The 18,491-nt window shown below is 43.3% G+C and overlaps 1 protein-coding gene across 2 annotated transcripts in view; it reads right to left on the minus strand.

Annotated features, from left to right (window-relative positions):
• Nucleotides 1–18,491, minus strand: part of BUB3 (BUB3 mitotic checkpoint protein) — an 80,197-nt gene that overhangs the window by 40,343 nt on the left and 21,363 nt on the right. The window contains exon 8 of one of the 2 annotated variants that reach the window (XR_013824164.1): nucleotides 12,423–12,692. Coding sequence is in view for 1 of the 2 variants with exons in the window: in XM_079899170.1 (XP_079755296.1) it covers nucleotides 12,626–12,692 (67 nt within the window). In the remaining variant the exon portion in view is untranslated. Of the gene's footprint in view, nucleotides 1–8,210; nucleotides 12,693–18,491 lie in introns of those variants that run through there. The other variant, XM_079899170.1, reaches the window with a different exon arrangement.

The following is an 18,491-nucleotide window of genomic DNA, read 5'->3' on the forward strand; positions in this document are numbered from 1 at the left end:
AAGAATCCGCCTGCCAATGCGGGACATGGGTTTGATCCCTGGTCTGGGAGGATCCCACATGCCACGGAGCAGCTAAGCCCGTGCGCCACAACTACTGAGCCTGTGCTCCAGAGCCCGCGAACCACAACTACTGAGTCCACGTGCCACAACTACTGAAGCCCGCGCACCTAGAGCCCCGTGCTCCACAAGAAAAGCCACCGCAGTGAGAGACCCGTGCACCGCAACGAAGAGTAGCTCCCGCTCACCGCAACTGGAGAAAGCCCATACTCAGCAACAAGGACCCAAAGCAGCCAAAAAAAAAAAAAAAGAGCACACCACGGAAGTTCCAGGGAGAGGGGGCACATGTGCATGACATGGGAAGGAACCCAGCCCCCACCCTCCCCCACGCCCACCCTCAAGTCTCCTCTGTTTTGAGGGACCCTTAGTCTTTAATTGTACAGGCTCGGGGAGGGATAAATCAGGAACTTGAGATTAACATACACACAGTACTATATATAAGATGGATAACCAACAAGGACCTACGATACAGCACAGGGAACTCTACTCAGTATTCTGTGATAACCTACATGAGAAAAGAATCTGAAAAAGAATGGATATATGTATATGTATAACTGAATCAGTTTGCTATACACCTGAAACTAACACAACATTGTAAATCAACCATGCACCAATAAAATTTTTTTAATTAAAAAATTACTTTAAATAAAATATCTTAAAAAAAAAACCACCTTACAGGTTTGATATTAACTCCCCATTCTCCTTCCTTCACGGTCTCCCCGAAGGATGGTGTGCAGGGGTGCAGGTGTGGTTTTAAGTGACCTTCCCCTTGGACTTCTCAGTACTAAGCAGTTACTTTCTCATTCCTACCCTCAGCACCTCCTACTTCCACTGCCCAGCCCCTCAGGGACCAACCTACCAGCCCCTAAGCTTGGAGGGATGAGGGGGGAGTCAGTACCCTGGAAACAGGCACCCTCAGAAATCCTCTCACCTCACGGAGTGTGGACTCAGATGTCACAGCCTGGCTGGCAGGATGGCACCATCACTCATGTGTCCATTTATGCAGCAGGCATGTCTTTTTTTTTTTTTAAACATCTTTATTGGAGTATAATTGCTTTACAATGGTGTGTTACTTTCTGCTTTATAACAAAGAGAATCAGCTATACATAAACATATATCCCCACATCTCCTCCCTCCTGCATCTCCCTCCCACCCTCCCTATCCCACCCCTCTGGGCGGTCACAAAGCACCGAGCTGATCTCCCTGTGCTATGCGGCTGCTTCCCACTAGCTATCTGTTTTACATTTAGTAGCGTATATAAGTCCACAGCAGGCACGTCTTGAGGGCCCAGGAAGTCAGCTCAGGTGCTGAGCCAACTGTGTGGGCACAGAAACGAGAGGCTCGGGGACGTCCTCCATCTGGTCGTATGCCCAGGTGTGCTGTGATGATGCTGTGCACATGCCATGCACACGTGCGAGTGATTGGGTGGGGGCATTTCTTTTTTTTTAATAAATTTATTTATTTTATTTGTTTATTTTTGGCTGTGTTGGGTCTTCGTTGCTGCAGGTGGGCTTTCTCTAGTTGCGGCGAGCGAGGGCTACTCTTCTTGCAGTGTGCGGGCTTCTCATTGCGGTGGCTTCTCTTGCTGCAGAGCACAGGCTCTAGGCGCGCGGGCTTCAGTAGTTGTGGCACGCAGGCTCAGTAGTTGTGGCTCGTGGGCTCTAGAGTGCAGGCTCCGTAGTTGTGGCGCATGGGCTTAGTTGCTCCACAGCACGTGGGATCTTCCTGGACCAGGGCTGGAACCCGTGTGCCCTGCATTGGCAGGCGGATTCTTAACCACTGCGCCACCAGGGAAGTCCTGGTGGGAGCATTTCTTGACTTTGTTAGTCTAGTTAATGAATCAGCTATTTAAGATTTTACTCAACTGGTATGTTCTTTGTTTTTTGTCACTTTGAATGGTTTTGCTCCGAGCGGATTCTCCACACTGAAGCTAGAGTGAACTTTTCAGAGCCCAAATTTGATCTGTATCATTCTCCTGGTGAAAACCCTCAGAAAGCTTCCCACTGCTCTCAGGATAAGGACAAAACCCCGTAACATGGCCCTGACCCCCTTCCCCCACCATATATTGTCCCACCCTCGCTCCCTGCTCTCAGCTCCAACGCCACAGTCCCTTGGAGCTGCCCCAGGGCCTTTGCTCAGGCCTCCCTCCCTCTTTATCTTCCTTTCTAGAAGGCGGAAGCTGCCCAACAGCCTTTTCCAGGCCCTCCTTACATCACGTGTCTGCCGTTTGCAGATGCCTGCATCCTTTACAACAGCACAGCTCATTTGTGTGGTTAGTTACTTGCTCTGCCTCCTCCATAGCCCAGAAGCTCCATGAGAGCTGCAACTGTATCTGGTTTTGCTCACCATGGTGCCCAAAACACCCAGACCAGTCCCTGGTACATAATATCTGCTCAATAAACATTTGTTAAATAAATGAATGAATTATGAACTCCAGACCCCAGCTTCTGAAATTAAATGTCCTCAGCCCCTACTGCCTAGTATTTCTCCAGGTATCGGGTCCTCTCTCCAACTTCAGTCTCCCCATCTTTTAAAGGGGTTATTAATTCTTTCCTGGCCTCCAGAACAGGGTGGTTTTGAGACTCACAAAAGCTAGCAGGGGCCCTGCAGTGTGGTGCTTAAAAACATGGGCTTTGGTCTCTGAAGGACCAGAGTGCAGATCCCTGTTCAGCCCCCACTAGCTGGGCAGTGGTTATCCTGCTGGTATTGCTTATAATTGCACGCGATTCCATCAACATTTGCACCTGAACATGTAAGCTATTCTAAGTTCTCATTATTCGTTCATATATCTCCTAACATCTTCATAACTTTGTGATACAGTGGTTTTTGCACCCCATATAGCACCAACATGTAAAACAGGTTTTCTCCTTTACAGACAGGGTTTTCACATTTATTCTCCCCATGAAGACTATTATCCCCACTTCTAGATGATGAAACTAAGGCTCAGAGAGGTCCACTGACTTCCCAAAGCCACGCAACTGGGAAATATAGTGACAACCCAAGTCATGCTGCAAAGTGGAGCCAGGAATCCCCACCATAGGGTGGTGGGTGAGGGCTCGGCCCAGGACGCGGCACCGTGCCACACACACAGCACTCAACAAGCACAGGCACCACTCGCTGCCCAAGCAAGAGCCCAGGAAGGCAAGTGCCCAGGAAGGCAGGACAGTGGTTCTGTGCCCACCACCCCTCCACTGGCACTGAGCCTGGAGTGTTCAGGAATTACTGGTCGTTGATATGCACTCTCTCTCTCTCCATTTGCCTTCACTTAAGGACCATCCCCTGTCCCTGTCAGTCCTGTGCCACAGGTCAGCATGCCTGCATGCAGGTCCTGCCCTGCAGATGGACCCTTGTGGCACCCAGAGACTCCTGCCAGCCTCAGCCCTTCACCAGGGAAGAAGGCCAGCTACACCAATGAAGACGAGCCCCCTCCCAGTGCCTTGGTCACTGCAGGGACAGGTCAGAATCTCTAGCAGATCCAGGGGTTCTCAGTCCAGAGAACCCAGGACCCTCATCCTCCCTCCAGGCCATTTGCCTTCTGCTGCAGAGAGAGGGCCTGGTGGGCTGAGATGCTGTGTTTTTGGAATCCCAGGACACCATTTCCATAGAGCAGCCCCAATTGACACCCACTGGGGTCCCACGTGAAGGGCGGAGCGGGGGGTGTTTGATGGCTCGGTGTGCTCATGAGGCTCGTGGATCACGAAAACGATTAGAGTTACAGTCCAAACGCTGGCTCCAGCACAAAGCGCCTGGCCTATTCATCCTGCCCCTCAGTGGGCCCGGCCGCCACACCCCACCCATACCTCTGCCCAGAAAAGAGAGGTTCATTACTTGCTGCAGTGGGTCATATGGACACAAATTTCACTGCACATTCTTTAGACAGAATTAACCAAGAACGGCAGCAGAGGCCACCGCTTTCCCCCCACTATGCCCTCCATTTCCCTGACGCTCTTGTCCCGGGAAAAGCAGAGAGGAGTGTGGGCACTCAACTGCCCCAGCCACAGAGATTACCCCGTCCGTTTACTAAGGAGCAGGGCTGGCCTCAGCATCGTGGAGCAAAGGTTAATGACCGCGTCTCTCCCAGACTGTCTCCTTTCCTTAACTGGTTCTTGCCAGCTTAGAATGGAAGCCTGCTTTCAGCAAAGATGCCTATATATTTATAGGAAGAACAAGGAGATGGTTTGCCTCGGGGCTAAAAGTACTTACCTAAAATAACAAGTGTAGGCAAAGATGTATAGAAACTGAGCCCTCATCCATTGCTAGGGGGAATGTAAAATGGTGCAGCTGCATGGAAAACAGTTTGACAGTTCTTCCAAAAACAAAAAACACAGAATCATCATATGACCTAGTAATTCCATTCCTAGGTATATATCCAGAAGAACTGAAAGCAGGGACTCAAAGATACTTACACATCATGTTCACAGCAGCACTATTCAAAATAGCCAAAGGTAGGCAAAACCCAAGCAACCCCATCTGTCCATTGATTGATGAATGGGTAAACCAAATGTGGTCTATCCAAGCAGTGGAATATTATTCAGCCTTAAAAAGGAATGAAATTCTGATACATGTTCCAGCATGGATGAAACTTGAAAACATGCTATGTGAAAGCAGCTAGATACAAAAGGACAAATGTTGTGTGACTCCAATTACACATGTCTATTCATTTGTCCAATTGCATTTGTCTATTCTGAGGCACCCAGAATAGACAAATCCATAGAGACAGAAAGAAGGATGGTGGTGGCCAGGGGCTGGGGAAAGGGAGAATGCAGAGTCATTGCTTAATTAGTACAGAGCTTCAGAGTCAGATGATGAAAGAGCTCTGGAAATGGAAAGTGGCAATGGTTGCACAACATCGTGGATGTGCTTGATGCCACTGAATTGTATGCTTAAAATTGATAAAATGGCAAAAGAGAAAAAAGTGCTGTCTATAAACAGAAGGTCCTTTCCTTTCAAGGTTCAGTTTCATTCTTCACTCAACCGTAGTTCACTGCGAGTCAGCCTCAAGGCAGAATGGAATAAAGTGTTCTGTATCCATAAGGAGCTCCCCTATGAGTGCGTTCTGGGTGCAGACACTTAGATCACAGTCCTAGTACAGGGAGATCATAAAGATACTGTCCAGCGAGTAAAGCTCAAGGTTCAAGGAAGAAGCCTGCAGTATGGTAGCCCAGCTCCCACCTGAAACCTCTCCGCAGGTTTTGGGGCTTGGAGGCAGCAAAGGTGACAAGTCACCCCCCAGTGTATTCATGGGGGAGGAACAGAGGGAGAAATGGGGGAGCCGGGGCAGCCAGCGGGGTTCGGCAGGCCTAGAGTGCCACCTCTGCCCTCAGTTTAACCCTTCATCTACCCTGCCAAAGAGAGCTGAGAGGTCTGCTAGCCCCACAAGTGTTATCAATTAATAATAATCAGAAGACGAAGGCAAAGACAATCTAACTCTCACTGAGTGCTTCCTGTATACAGGCCAAGCACTGTGCCAAGAGCTCCACCTGCATTTCCTTATTTAATGCGCCCCACAACCCCAGGGGGTAACCAACATTATCATTTTACAAATGAGAAGACTGACCTGTCCGAGGTCACAGGTAGAAAGACAAACTTCAGTTGGAAACTCTGCGCAAAAAGCATTTTTCTTTTCTTCTCAAAATGAGTAGGGCACATGCCTGAGGGCTAAAAACTCGTACACCGTAGGTGGTTTTTTGAACCCTAAACTTCCCCCCATTTGTCTGTCTCCAGAGCTGACCTCCGAAGACCCCAGCCAAAAATGTGGGGCAAACTTATCACCCTGAATTATTTGTGGACTTAGGTCTTTGTCGGATTTTTAAGTATCCAGTGGCTCTGACCTGGGACGGGGCTCGGAGGGGCTCAGGAAGAGGCCTGGACTGGACTCAGACTCCCTGCTGCCCTCCTTCTGGAACAAGCTCCAGCGCTTGCTCACTCAGTGAGGCCTGAAAGATGTTGATGCTGGAAGACAGTCTCTAATACAGATGCCCGGCATTGGCCGTGGGTTGCATTCATGGGCATGCTCTCACTTAACCCCTTGAGAACTCTGTGGAGTAAAACATCCTATCTTCGTTTCTCAGATAAAGAGCTGAGGCTCAGAGGGGCAAGACGACTTGTCTCCGAGTTCCAGAGGGAGCGCGGAACCAGCTACATAATTTTCAAGGCCAGTGCTAAATGAAAACGTGGGGTCTGCTGTTTAAAAGTGATTCAGAATCTCAGGATGCTGACAATAGGAAACCAGATGCAGGGGCCCTTCTGAGTGTGGGAACAGGTTGCAGGCCTGTGAAGTCAGCCCAGGGAGTTAGAAATGAGCCAGGATCTCCGGGCACATGTTCCAGAACGCAACAGCTGCCTCTCTGCCCCCTAAACACAGCTGCCCTGGGGCCCCGGGGCTGCAGCCCGCAGAGTGGGGAAGGGGCCTGTGAAGTGAGACAGTGACTAAAGGCCTCGACAGAGCCAGGTCACAGACTCCAGCTCCTATGTCATTGATCACATTAGCTCAATTCAATTGTGATTCTCTCTAATTACAATCCTTTTCTAGGAACAAGAGGGCCAAACTGAATTAGGAGGGGGAAACAGCCCATACTTTCATTCAGAAAAAAAAAAAAATTGGAATAAAAGCAAAATTAGATTTCACTCTGTGGGTCCTGGATTGAGGAGCTAGAGGACCTGGGCTGAGGCTTGCCTCTGCCACTTGACCTTGCACGGCTACCGAGAACCAAGGCTTCTCCACTCACAGCCTTAGTTTCCTTACCTGTGAAATGGGAATAAAATAGCTATTTTTGGAATTTTTATGAAGATTAAGATAGACAGTGCAGTGGTAAGTACTTTATCTTTGGAGGATGCTCGTAAAAATTACATTCTCCTATTTAATTTCAGGAGTGTCATGGTGTGCTGAGGTACAGTCACAGTATCCCTGGAAGTGCCTGGAAGTCAAGTTAAGAACTGCTAAAATAAGGAATGTAAAGGCACAATGCAACCAAATATTTGTGGTTATTTTGTGGGATTTCAAGCCACTGTAATATGAATACACTGAATTCGAAAAGCTTTGTTGAAATATTCAGCCTTTTAAACAAATAAGCCAGAGGACCTATGCGTTATTTTATTCTGCTCTAGCATGAATATTTCATAAATTACATGCAATTATTAACAACATCAACACTAGCAAATTAATTACTGTCAATTCATATTAATAAAATTGCATTTTGTAATAAATAAAGTTAGTTTACTGTGCCCCATCAGTCTCAGAGGTATTCACATTTGTCAATTGTCCTCTACTTCAGGCTAAAACAAAAGTAATCAAATAACTAATTATTGTACTAAATGTAGCACTGCTTTCCCGTCAATGAAAACTCACATTATTTATAACCCTTAGGACTGAATATTCAAATCTGTGTTGATTCCTACGCTAAGAGGAACTGCCAGCCCTCCCCCTTTTCACCTGCTCCCTCAGCCTCCACCCTCGGCCACCCAAGGAACAACATGAGGATCACCTGGACATTGGTGAAGATGTCTCAGCAAGTGGTCAGTGGTCATTGCAGTGAACAAGAACTCAAGCAAAGGTTGCCGAATCTGCTGGAAGCGTCCCCAATGCCAGTGGCCGGGTGTCCCATTTCTTGAATTCAGCGCGACACAGGTTTCCTCTACCATTGTTCATTCTTACAAATAAAAATTCCTTCTCCAGAGTTGTAACTTGAGATTACAACACAGATTCGTCTCCAGGTATCCATTTCAAAGCCTGGGGGTCGGCTTACCAACATGAAATCAAAATAACAACAACAATTATCTACCGAGCTCACTGCAGAATTAAATCACATGTTCTTGATTTCACCTGACGCTCACGCACAGTTTAGTGCATTAGTAGTTCCATTTTACAGGTGGAAAGACTAAAGTCAGGAAGGAGGAAGGGCAGCCAAGCCTGCCCTGCTGACTTCACCTCCCCTGAGATGTCCACTGAACACTCCCAAGGTTCCCTTAAAGTAGCAACAAACAACTGGAAGCTTGTGTTAGGCCAGCCCAGAGGTTGGCTTCCTCCCTGGGGATGCTCAGGCCTGGACGAGCAGACAAAACATTTGGCCAATCCCACATGGGCCAGTGGCATCTTACACCCTCCATATTTAACCACCAGTTAAAATATGTGTCAATACAAATGGCCAACAGGTACATGAAAAGATGCTCAGCATCACTATTAATAAGGAAAATGTAAACAAAAACCACAAGGGAGACAACACCTCACACCTATTAGAATGACTCATCAAAAAACCGAGAGATAACAAGTGTTGCCGAGGATGTGGAGAAAAGATCAAACTTGTGCACTGTTGGTGGGAGTATAAATTGGTACAACCATATGGAAAACAGTATGGAGGCTCCTCAAAAAATTTAAAATGTTGCAGCAATCCCGCTTCTGGGTATATATCCAAAGGAAACGAAGTCAGGATCTTGAAGAGATATATGCAGTCCCAGGTTCGCTTCAGCATTATTCACAAGAGTCAAGACATGGAAGCAACCTAAGTGACCGTCAACTAATGAGTGGGTAAAGAAGATGTGGTACAAATACACAATGGAGTATCATTCAGCCATGAGAAAGAAAGAAATCCTGCCATTTGTGACTACACAGATGGACCTTATGGGCATTATGCTAAGTGGAAGAAGCCAAAGCCAAAGCCAAATACTGTATGGTATCCCTTATGTGTGAAATCTAAAAAGAGCCAAAGTCATAGAAACAGAGTAGAATGGCTATTACCAGGGTTTGAGGTTTGGGGAAAATGGAGAGATGTTGGTCAAAGGGGAGAAACTTTTCAGTCATAGGAACGAATATGTTTGGGGATCTAATGTACAGCATAGTGATTATTATACTGTACTATATACTTGAAAGTTGCTAAGAGAGTAGATCTTCAAGGTTCTCATCACAAAAAAAGAAATGGCTGTTATGTGGGGTGACAGAGGTGTTAGCTAATGACACAGCGGTAATCATTTCACTGTATATAAGTGTATCAAATCAACATGTTGTACACCTTAAACTTACACCACGTTATATGTCAATTATATCTCAGTAAAGCTGGAAAAATTAAAAATACAGATCCATTTTCCCCCAAGGGGGAAATTCTTTTCTGAGATTTGTATAGATGTTTATAAGTGACGGAAATATGTCAAACTAATCACACACAAAAAAGGTTTCATCAGCAGTTTCTACCTAGATGCAGAATTATCAGAATGTGCCTTAGAGCCTGTATTAGTTTTCTATCGCTGCTGTAACAAATTACCCTGAACTTGGTGACTTCAAACAACAGAGATTTACTCTCAGTTCTGGGGTCCAGAAGTCTACAATCAAGGTGTTGGCAGGGTGTGCTCCCTCCAAAGCCTCTAGTGGATGCTTGCCTCTTCCAGCTTCTGGTGTCCCCAGTGTGCCTTGGCTTGTAAGTGCATCACTCCAATCTCTGCCTCCATCTTCCTTCTGTGTGTCTGCGCAAATGTTCCTCTTCTTATAAGGACAGTAGTCACATTGGATTTAGGGCCCACCCTAATTGCATATGGCCACATCTTACCTGGATTGCATTTGCAAAGACCCTATTTCCAAACAAGGTCACATTCATGGGTTCTGGATGGACATGAATTTTGTGTGGACACTATCCAACCCAGTGTAAAGTGTACTTCTTACTGTGACACAGGGGTACTTAGGCCACAGGTGCTGGCCTGTGCCAGGTCCCCAGGTTGGGCACCAGAGTCATCCAACACACAGGAGACAAACACATTCCACCAGGAAGCAGCAGATGAATCTCGGTGATCCCAAGGGGAAAAATGAAGTAAGTAACACAAATACCCTAAAACAGAATTACCCCGAACAGCAGTTTCTTAAAATAAAAACTCCAGATGGGAGGTTTTTATTGCAGGTTGATGACACACGTGAGTGAGAAAGGCTCATCATTTCAGTGAACATTCCCCATTCCCGAAACATGGAGAAATCAGCCCACATCAAACAGGTGTTTTCCATTTATACGAAAAGGACAAACAAAAAGAGTCTTCAGTCATCCTCAAGAAAAAGAAAATACTGGGACATCGATTAGAAGCCACAGGTATATGTTCCACTAAAGTAATGGAACACACACACCTCAAATCTAGGCTGCTTTGGAATGACCCCAATACATGATCCTTTCACTAATTAAAATGGAGACCTTTCAGGTTCCTAAACTCTTACAGCTCTTCTGCTGGAACCCGTGCATTTTCCAGAGGAGGAAACTGAGGCTCGAAAAGGTCGTCACGCCCAAACCACACAGCCAGGTGAGGCAGAGCCTAAAACTCTAGCACCTGACTCCCAGTTCTCGGCTCTCTTTTTCTCTTTCCATCCCATTCTGCTACCTAAGAAATATTTCTTCTTCAGAAACAAAGACCAAAAAAGCAGAAGCACACACACACACACGCATGCATGGACACACATGCACACACACGTACTATTCTAAAATCAGTAAAAATATGACATGACATTGTCCTTAATTAATTATGTTCTCTTCATATTTTTCTCTCTTCAAATTTGCTTTTTAACAACAGCAAGAGTGAGGGAGAGTGACTATATTAACTCTGAATTTCTTGCCTTTTAATAGTTGGTGTCACCACTTTCATGTGATACAAATTTAGTTGCTTTGCATCTAATTGAAGCACTGCACAAAAAAAAGGTAATTTGACATCCAAAGGAGGAGTGAGGGGAGAGCAGAGAAAGAAGGGACATATTACTTAACTTTGTGATGATAATTATCCGAACACAAAGACGCTTACAAGAACATTCTACGTTGGATATCAGCCAGAAAAATTAAACCTATGTTGCTGCTTCAATACATCTGAATACTAGGAATTGGCAGAAAAACATCTATTCTATGAATAATAGCCTCTACAATCCCAGAGGACAGCAGTACATGAATTTTAAAAAAAAAAAAAAAAAGAAAGAAAAGAAAAGAAAAAAGAAAAAAGAAAGAAAAGAAAAGAAAAAAGAAAAAAGAAAGAAAAGAAAAAGAAAAATAGTCTGGAGCTTTTTCCAAAATGGTGCTAATGCAACACTGAAACTTAATTTTATAATTTACTGGCAGTCAAGATGGCAGGAAATAAAATAATTTGCTATATTCTGTGCAACAAACCCTGCTTTTCCTGGGAAGGGGTAATTATCCCCATGGAAAAAAAAAAAAAGAAAAAAATACGCCATCTCATATTAGGCTAAAGTCTCATCAAGAAGAGAAAAAGTGCCTCATTACACGTAATTACCAGGGAATTAGAAACATCATTTAACTAAATGAGCGAATAATGCTCAGGATATTGAAGAAACTTGCCTGCACTTCTGCAAAGCACTCTAAGTCCCATTACAAAAATTGCCCCTCTTTAATGGAATAATTTTAGGCCTTGTCTGCCTTGCTTTAAAAATAAAGAGCCTCCGAGAGGCAGAAAGAGGCTGAAACTGCCATAAACAACTGTTGAAAGGGACTGAAGAGAAGGCGCTGTCTCTCTTGGAGACCGAGACGCAGAATGCCTCATAATCTACCGTAATCATGAAAATTAAACCTGAGGACTTGAAAAAAGGATTACGCCTTTTAATTGTACTTCCCCAAGACTGCGATGTACTTGTGAGTATGTATTAGGGCTAACAGATGAAAGGTTTTCAGATTTGGGTCCAGCTTTCCTACTCCAATACAAAAGCAGTTACAGGTAGAAATGTTCTCTAAAAAACATAAAACTATAACATACCTGCAGACTGATGTTTATTACGGCTTAATGCAATGATTTTTCTAGCCACTCAAAAGCTTCCTGGCTTGGGTTGGGATCCCCTCCCCGTATACTCTTCACTTTTAATATTTGTCAAGATTCAGCATCAAAGCAGTGAATAAAATATGACTGTCCCACCTTCTTGCAACGATAACCTCCATTCATATGGGGAACCAAGAGAAGAAAATGCACCGATCCTGGTCGCTTCATCCAAGTTGATTTGGCTTTAGAGCAAGTTAAATTCAGGAAGGAACTGGTATTGGTCAGATTCTTAGAAAATGGCCAAAGAAGGAACTGAAGAGGCCACTTTAAAGAAGACACCAGAGTCAGGGGTACTGCAGAATCATCCTGAGGACCCTGCCCCAGGACCCCTCAAGGAGCTTCCCTGCAGTGAGGACCAGCCCCCTTCCCCAGGACAGGCACAACCAGAGCAATAAAAAGTGCCATTCCCTGTGCTGTGGACTTTGAGCCGCATCCACAACTGCAACATCCCCATGTTAGCGGTGAGGAAGCCCAAACCAGCCCAAGGCCACAGAGCTCCTCGCTCAGGTTCCTTGTGGCCAAGTCCATATTCTTACATGTAAATCACGGTCGCCTCTCAGCAGGGCAGGAATGATGTTCCTACTTACACACCACGTCTGAATCCTCTGTCGTTTTGGAGGTTCCATGGTCCACATGCATTCCTTCCTGGTGCAGCTCTCATGAATGACAGTAAGAAGAGAAAAGGACAGACAGCCCGCACCGTGGGTGTGCTCATCACAAGCACCTGTCCTCAGGAAGCGTGGAGGTGGTGGGCAAGGAGGACAGGGTGCTGGGTAGGAAACCAGCACCCTTAGCCTGATCTGCCTCCCTGGGCCCCTTGGACATGTCCCTCCGAACCTCTTCCAAGTCCTAGGGCCCTGTAGCCAAGGAATCAAACAACAATGAAATGCAATTGGTTAGTTTTCTCAGGGATGAGAATGGCTTCATATAGATAAAGCTCTGGAAAGAGAAACCACTTTGGGGGTTGATAAAGGGCAAAGTGCCTGGGCTTCTCAAGTCCCCTATTTAACTCTGAGATGGAAATTGGCCCTACTGAAGTTTCCAGATGAGACAAAGGAAAGTTGACCTCTGATCCTAAGCTAACAGAACAAAGTAAAAGGACTGAGGAGTGACAGCTACTGTCTATCTCTTCTAAAGAAGATGAGTCAGGTTAACTGATCTACCCACTAAGATCACACAACTAGTAAGAACGTAGATCCACCTGCTTCCAAAACCGTTTTCCAGGACCACGCAACACTACTCTCTCCAATGAGAATTAACAAGGAGTATTAATAACAATACCACTCACTGTGGCCTAGCTCTTCAAAATGTTTTTCAAAGTGTTTTCACAGCTGTTATTTCCAATGACGTAAATCAGGATGGCACAATCTCCATTTCACACCGAAAGATGAAATGATCTGGACAAAATCATCCTGCCATTAGCCAACCAAGACAAGTGGCACTTCCTCCTGACCTGGTGGTCATAACAGTAGTGGTAGTAGAATAAAATCCGAGAGATGATCCACCTGGCCTAAGATTTGCAAAAACAACCCCTTGGTTCATTTCATCAACCAAAATTTATTTTCAATGTAGGCAATACCAGGAGACTCTAAATATTTGAACCACTACTTTTGTTTTCTAACTCTTTCCAGTCAGATCATCCATCTTATGCCATTTGTAAAGCAAAAATGTTTAAAACACATGAGCTAGCTAGTCAAGACAACACACTAAGCTCACATTTTGATCACCCCTCTGCTCCAGACACCACAGCAATGACAGCCAAATTGTAAGGGAAAACAAAAAGCGACAGATTCAGACTCCAAAACAAGAAATAAACATTCCTATGGACTTGACCAGCTGATCTCTGGGACTGGAAGCAGGAAGCAGCAGCAGGGAGTTTAATTTCTGCTGGGTAGAAGGGGACTACTAGACAGGAAGAGGGAAGTATAAAGAGAGAAAAATCAACATCAACAACGAAGGACCAAAAGTTAAAACCCCTATTCAAAACTCGGTGGGGGAATCCTGTCACAATGTATACGTATATCAAATCATCACACTGTATGTTTTAAATATCTTATAATTTTATTTGTCAATTAACCTCAGTAAAGCTGGAGGGTAGGGGGAAAAAGGTCTAAAAAAACAAAATTACAAGTCAGCCACCAAAATCAAAATTGAAACATGTATTAAACTCCAGATGAAACTGATTTTACAGCTCCATCAACCAAAGATTTTATTTATGTTCAAAATATTCAAAGAGGTAAATGAAGGCATAAATTCATTTAAAGCAATTCAAGGAATTATACAATTGACCCTTGGACAACATAGGTTTGAACTGTGTGGGTCCACTTATACGTGGATTTTTTTTTTCAATAAATATGCACTATAGTACCACACAAGCCACTGTTGGTTGAAGCCACAGAGGTGGAACTGTGGATACAGAGGGCTGACTATAAAGTTATACACAGATTTTCAACTGCAAAGGGGTCAGTGCCCCTAACCCCCACATTGTTCAACGGTCAACTGTATATCAAAAATAGGCAAGTGGGGCTTCCCTGGTGGCGCAGTGGTTGAGAGTCCACCTGCCGATGCAGGGGACATGGGTTCATGCCCTGGTCCAGGAAGATCCCACATGCCGCGGAGCGGCTGGGCCCGTGAGCCATGGCCGCTGAGCCTGCACATCCGGAGCCTGTGCTCCGCAACGGGAGAGGCCACAACAGTGAGAGGCCCGCGTACCGCAAAAAAAAAAAAAAAAAAAAAATAGGCAAGTGTAAAGCAAGAAGAGGTAGATATGAAAAGAATTGAAACCCTAGAAATGAGAAAAACTTACTAGGTGGAATAAATTCTGGACTAGATACAAAGAGAGAACTAGTAAATTGGAAGACTGTTCTGAGGAACTCACCCAGAACACAGCATGGAGAGAAAATAAAATTAAAATATGAAAGAGCAATTAAGAGACATGGAGGAAGAATTATAAGATTCCAACATTCATCAAGCAGGAGCCAGAACAAGAGAATACAGGGAATACTGGACAAGCAATATTCAAAGATATAAATGCTGAAAATCTTCCAGAATTGAAGATTTGTACTATATGTTGAGTATCAAGCAGGGATATAAATAAATCCACACCTAGAAACACCACAGTGAAACCACAGAATATAAAGGATACAAAGACAATATTTTGCAGAGTGTGATGGTTAATTTTATGTGCAACTCGGCTGAGCCATTATGCCCAGATACTTGGTCAAACATTATTCTGGCTGTTTCTGTGAGGGTGTTTGGGATGAGATTTATACTTAAATCAGTAGACTCTGAGTAAAGCAGATTGCCCTCCATAATGTGGGTGGGCCCCATCCAATCAACGGAAGGCCTGAATAGAACAAAAGGTTGACCTTCCCCAAGCAGGAGAGGTTCTGCCACAGACTGCCTTCAGATTTCATGTGCAACATTGGCTCATTCTACTTCACCAGCAAGCTGCCTTTGGATTTGAACTGCAACTCTTTCCTCAGTCTCCAGCCTGCAGCCTATTCTATCAGATTTTGGACTCAGCAAGCCACCAAAATTGCATGAGCCAATTCCTTAAAACAAGTATCCACACACAAACATACACACACACACACACACACCCCCCTTATTGGTTCTCTCTGGAGAATCCTGACTAATACACAGAGGGGGAAAAAAGACAGATGTTCTGTAAAGGAACAATAGTCTCACAACAGACCTGTCAACAGGAAATACAGATGATTTTTTTTTTTTTTTCAGATGATTTTTAAAAAACAAGGATGCTGAGGAGAAAGTAACTTTCAAGTTAGAATTTTATATCTAGCTGAACTATCCTTCAAGAGTGAGGACAAAATAAAGGCATTATCTGGAATACAGACATATACTCAGGTTCTTACTAGGAAAACAAAAAAAAACTACTAAAGGATATATTTCAGCAAGAAGAAAAATTAACCAAAGGGAACAAACAACTATGGGCAAAGATAAAAAATATATATGTTAACACATTTAATTAACTGCTAGATTATACAAAAAAAAACTTTGATAATTTAAAATTGGGTAAAACTAAAACTATAAACATCAATTAAAGGATAGTGGAATAGAGTGTTCAGTGAGTAGGTAACATATGAGAGACCACTGTGGTTGATGGGAAGAGGCTAGAATTACTGAATAATTATAGAGTATGACAGAAAATTTTACAGTTAATTATGAGTGTTAACATTTTAAGGGTAACTACCAACTTATAGTTTCCAAACCAGAAGTGAGGTGGAAGAATAGGGAGGAACATGAAAAACTCTATCAATCCAATAGACAGCAGAGAAAGAGGAAAGAGAAAACAAAAGCATAGTAAACAAAAATGTGCAACAAGACAGTAGAAACTGTAGAAATAAACTCATATGTTCAGTGATCACACACACACATACAAAATCTAAATGGATTAAATTCATCAGTTAAAAGACTGATATTATTAGATTGCTTTTGCATTTTTAATCCAGGTATGAGATACTTAAAATAGATATACGTGGGCTTCCTTGGTGGCGCAGTGGTTGAGAGTCCGCCTGCCGATGCAGGGGACACGGGTTCGTGCCCTGGTCCGGGAAGATCCCACATGCCGCAGAGCGGCTGGGCCCGTGAGCCATGGCCGCTGAGCCTGCGCGTCCGGAGCCTGTGCTCCGCAACGGGAGAGGCCACAACAGTGAGAGGCCCGTGTACCGCAAAAAAAAAAAAAAAAATAGATATACGTGAAATCCCCAAGGCTGAAAACATACATATATATAAATATACATGACACGCAAATGTTAACCAAAATAAAGCTCACAGGGTAATATTACATCAGATAATACTTAAAGCAAAAGGTATTCATAGGGATGAAGAGGCATACTTTGTAATAATTAAAGGAAAAAATCCACCTAGAAGTTATAATAATCATAAACTTGTATATATCTGATAACATAGCCTCAAAATATTGTAATTCATAAAATATATAAACATACATAAAGTAAAAGGCAAAAAAATACACAAAGAAAAATCAGAATTACAAGCAGAAACTGACAAATCAACATAGTGGGAGAGCTTAACACATCAGAAAACTGACAGATGATATAGTTCAAAATTAATAAGAACATAACAGGACTTCCCTGGTGGCGCAGTGGCTAAGAATCCTCCTACCAATGCAGGGGACACGGGTTCGAGCCCTGGTCCAGGAAGATCCCACAGGCCACGAAGCAACTAAGCCTGTGTACCATAACTACTGAGCCTGTGTGTCACAACTACTGAAGCCCCCGTGCCTAGAGCCTGTGCTCTGCAACAAGAGAAGCCACTGCAATGAGAAGCCTGCGCACCACAACAAAGAGTAGCCCCGTTCGCCGCAACTAGAGAAAACCCACGTGCAGCAACAAAGACCCAACGCAGCCAAAAATAAATAAATAAATGTATTAAACAAACTAAAAAGCAATTTAAAGATTGGGTCTATTTAAAGAAAAAAAAAGAACATAACAGATCTGAACAACAAAATCAGCAATCTAATAAATATAAAAACTGAACCATGCACCTGACAAGTAGAGAAAAAAAATCTTTGTAGATGTATAAAAACCTACTTGTGTCACAATGGAAAACTTAAATCACAAAAATTGGTATCATTCAAAGGGTAAGCTGTGACAAAGTGAGAGAGTGGCATGGACATATATACACTACCAAATGTAAGGTGGATAGCTAGTAGGAAGCAGCCGCATGACACAGGGAGATCAGCTAGGTGGTCTGTGACCACCTAGAGGGGTGGGGTAGGGAGGGTGGGAGGGAGGGAGATGCAAGAGGAAAGAGATATGGGAACATATGTATAACTGATTCACTTTGTTGTAAAGCAGAAACTAACACACCATTGTAAAGCAATTATACTCCAATAAAGATGTTAAAAAAAAAATTGGTATTATTCAGACCACTCTTTCTGACTACACTGTCATTAAGCTATAAATCAATTAAAAAATAACCTACATGTTTGGAATTTTAAATGTACATCTCAATAATTCATGGGTAAAAGAGGAAAACTCAGTGGAAATAATTATTAAGTATGTGGAACCAAACAACTATGAAATAACTCATATCAAAACTGGTGAGATACAATGAAGAATGTACTTAAAAGTAAATATATAGCTTTATATACATTTATTTTAAAATAAGACTGAGAATTAGTGAGTTTTGTGTTCCAGTAAAGAAGCATGAAAGAGAACCAAAGAGCCAGACTGATCTATAAAAGTCACAAATAATCAATATCAGGAATAGTAAAGTAAACAGTAAAGATTTTTTAAATCAAAAGAATACTATGAACAATAAATTTGAAAATTTACATGAAATAAATAGGTTTTTAAAATATATATGTTCAAATTACTAAAATCGACTCAAAAGAATCTGCCTAAATAAATCAAACTGAACTGCTAATGTAGAGTCTCTACCACCCCTAACACTTAAAGCCTACAAGGTCCAGATGATTTTCTACACAGCTTTTACCAAACTTTCAAGGAATTTATAATCATTGTTTTAAATCATTTCAGAGACTAGAAAAATTAAGGAAGCTACCCAATTTATTTTATAAGGTGAACATAAACTTGATACAACTGGACAAGGTCCGTACAAGAAAGAATAAATGGACCTATAGAACTGCATCTCAGAGACTCCAAGAAATG

Source organism: Stenella coeruleoalba (assembly GCF_951394435.1).
Source record: "Stenella coeruleoalba genome assembly, chromosome: 16".
Taxonomy (NCBI): domain Eukaryota; kingdom Metazoa; phylum Chordata; class Mammalia; order Artiodactyla; family Delphinidae; genus Stenella; species Stenella coeruleoalba.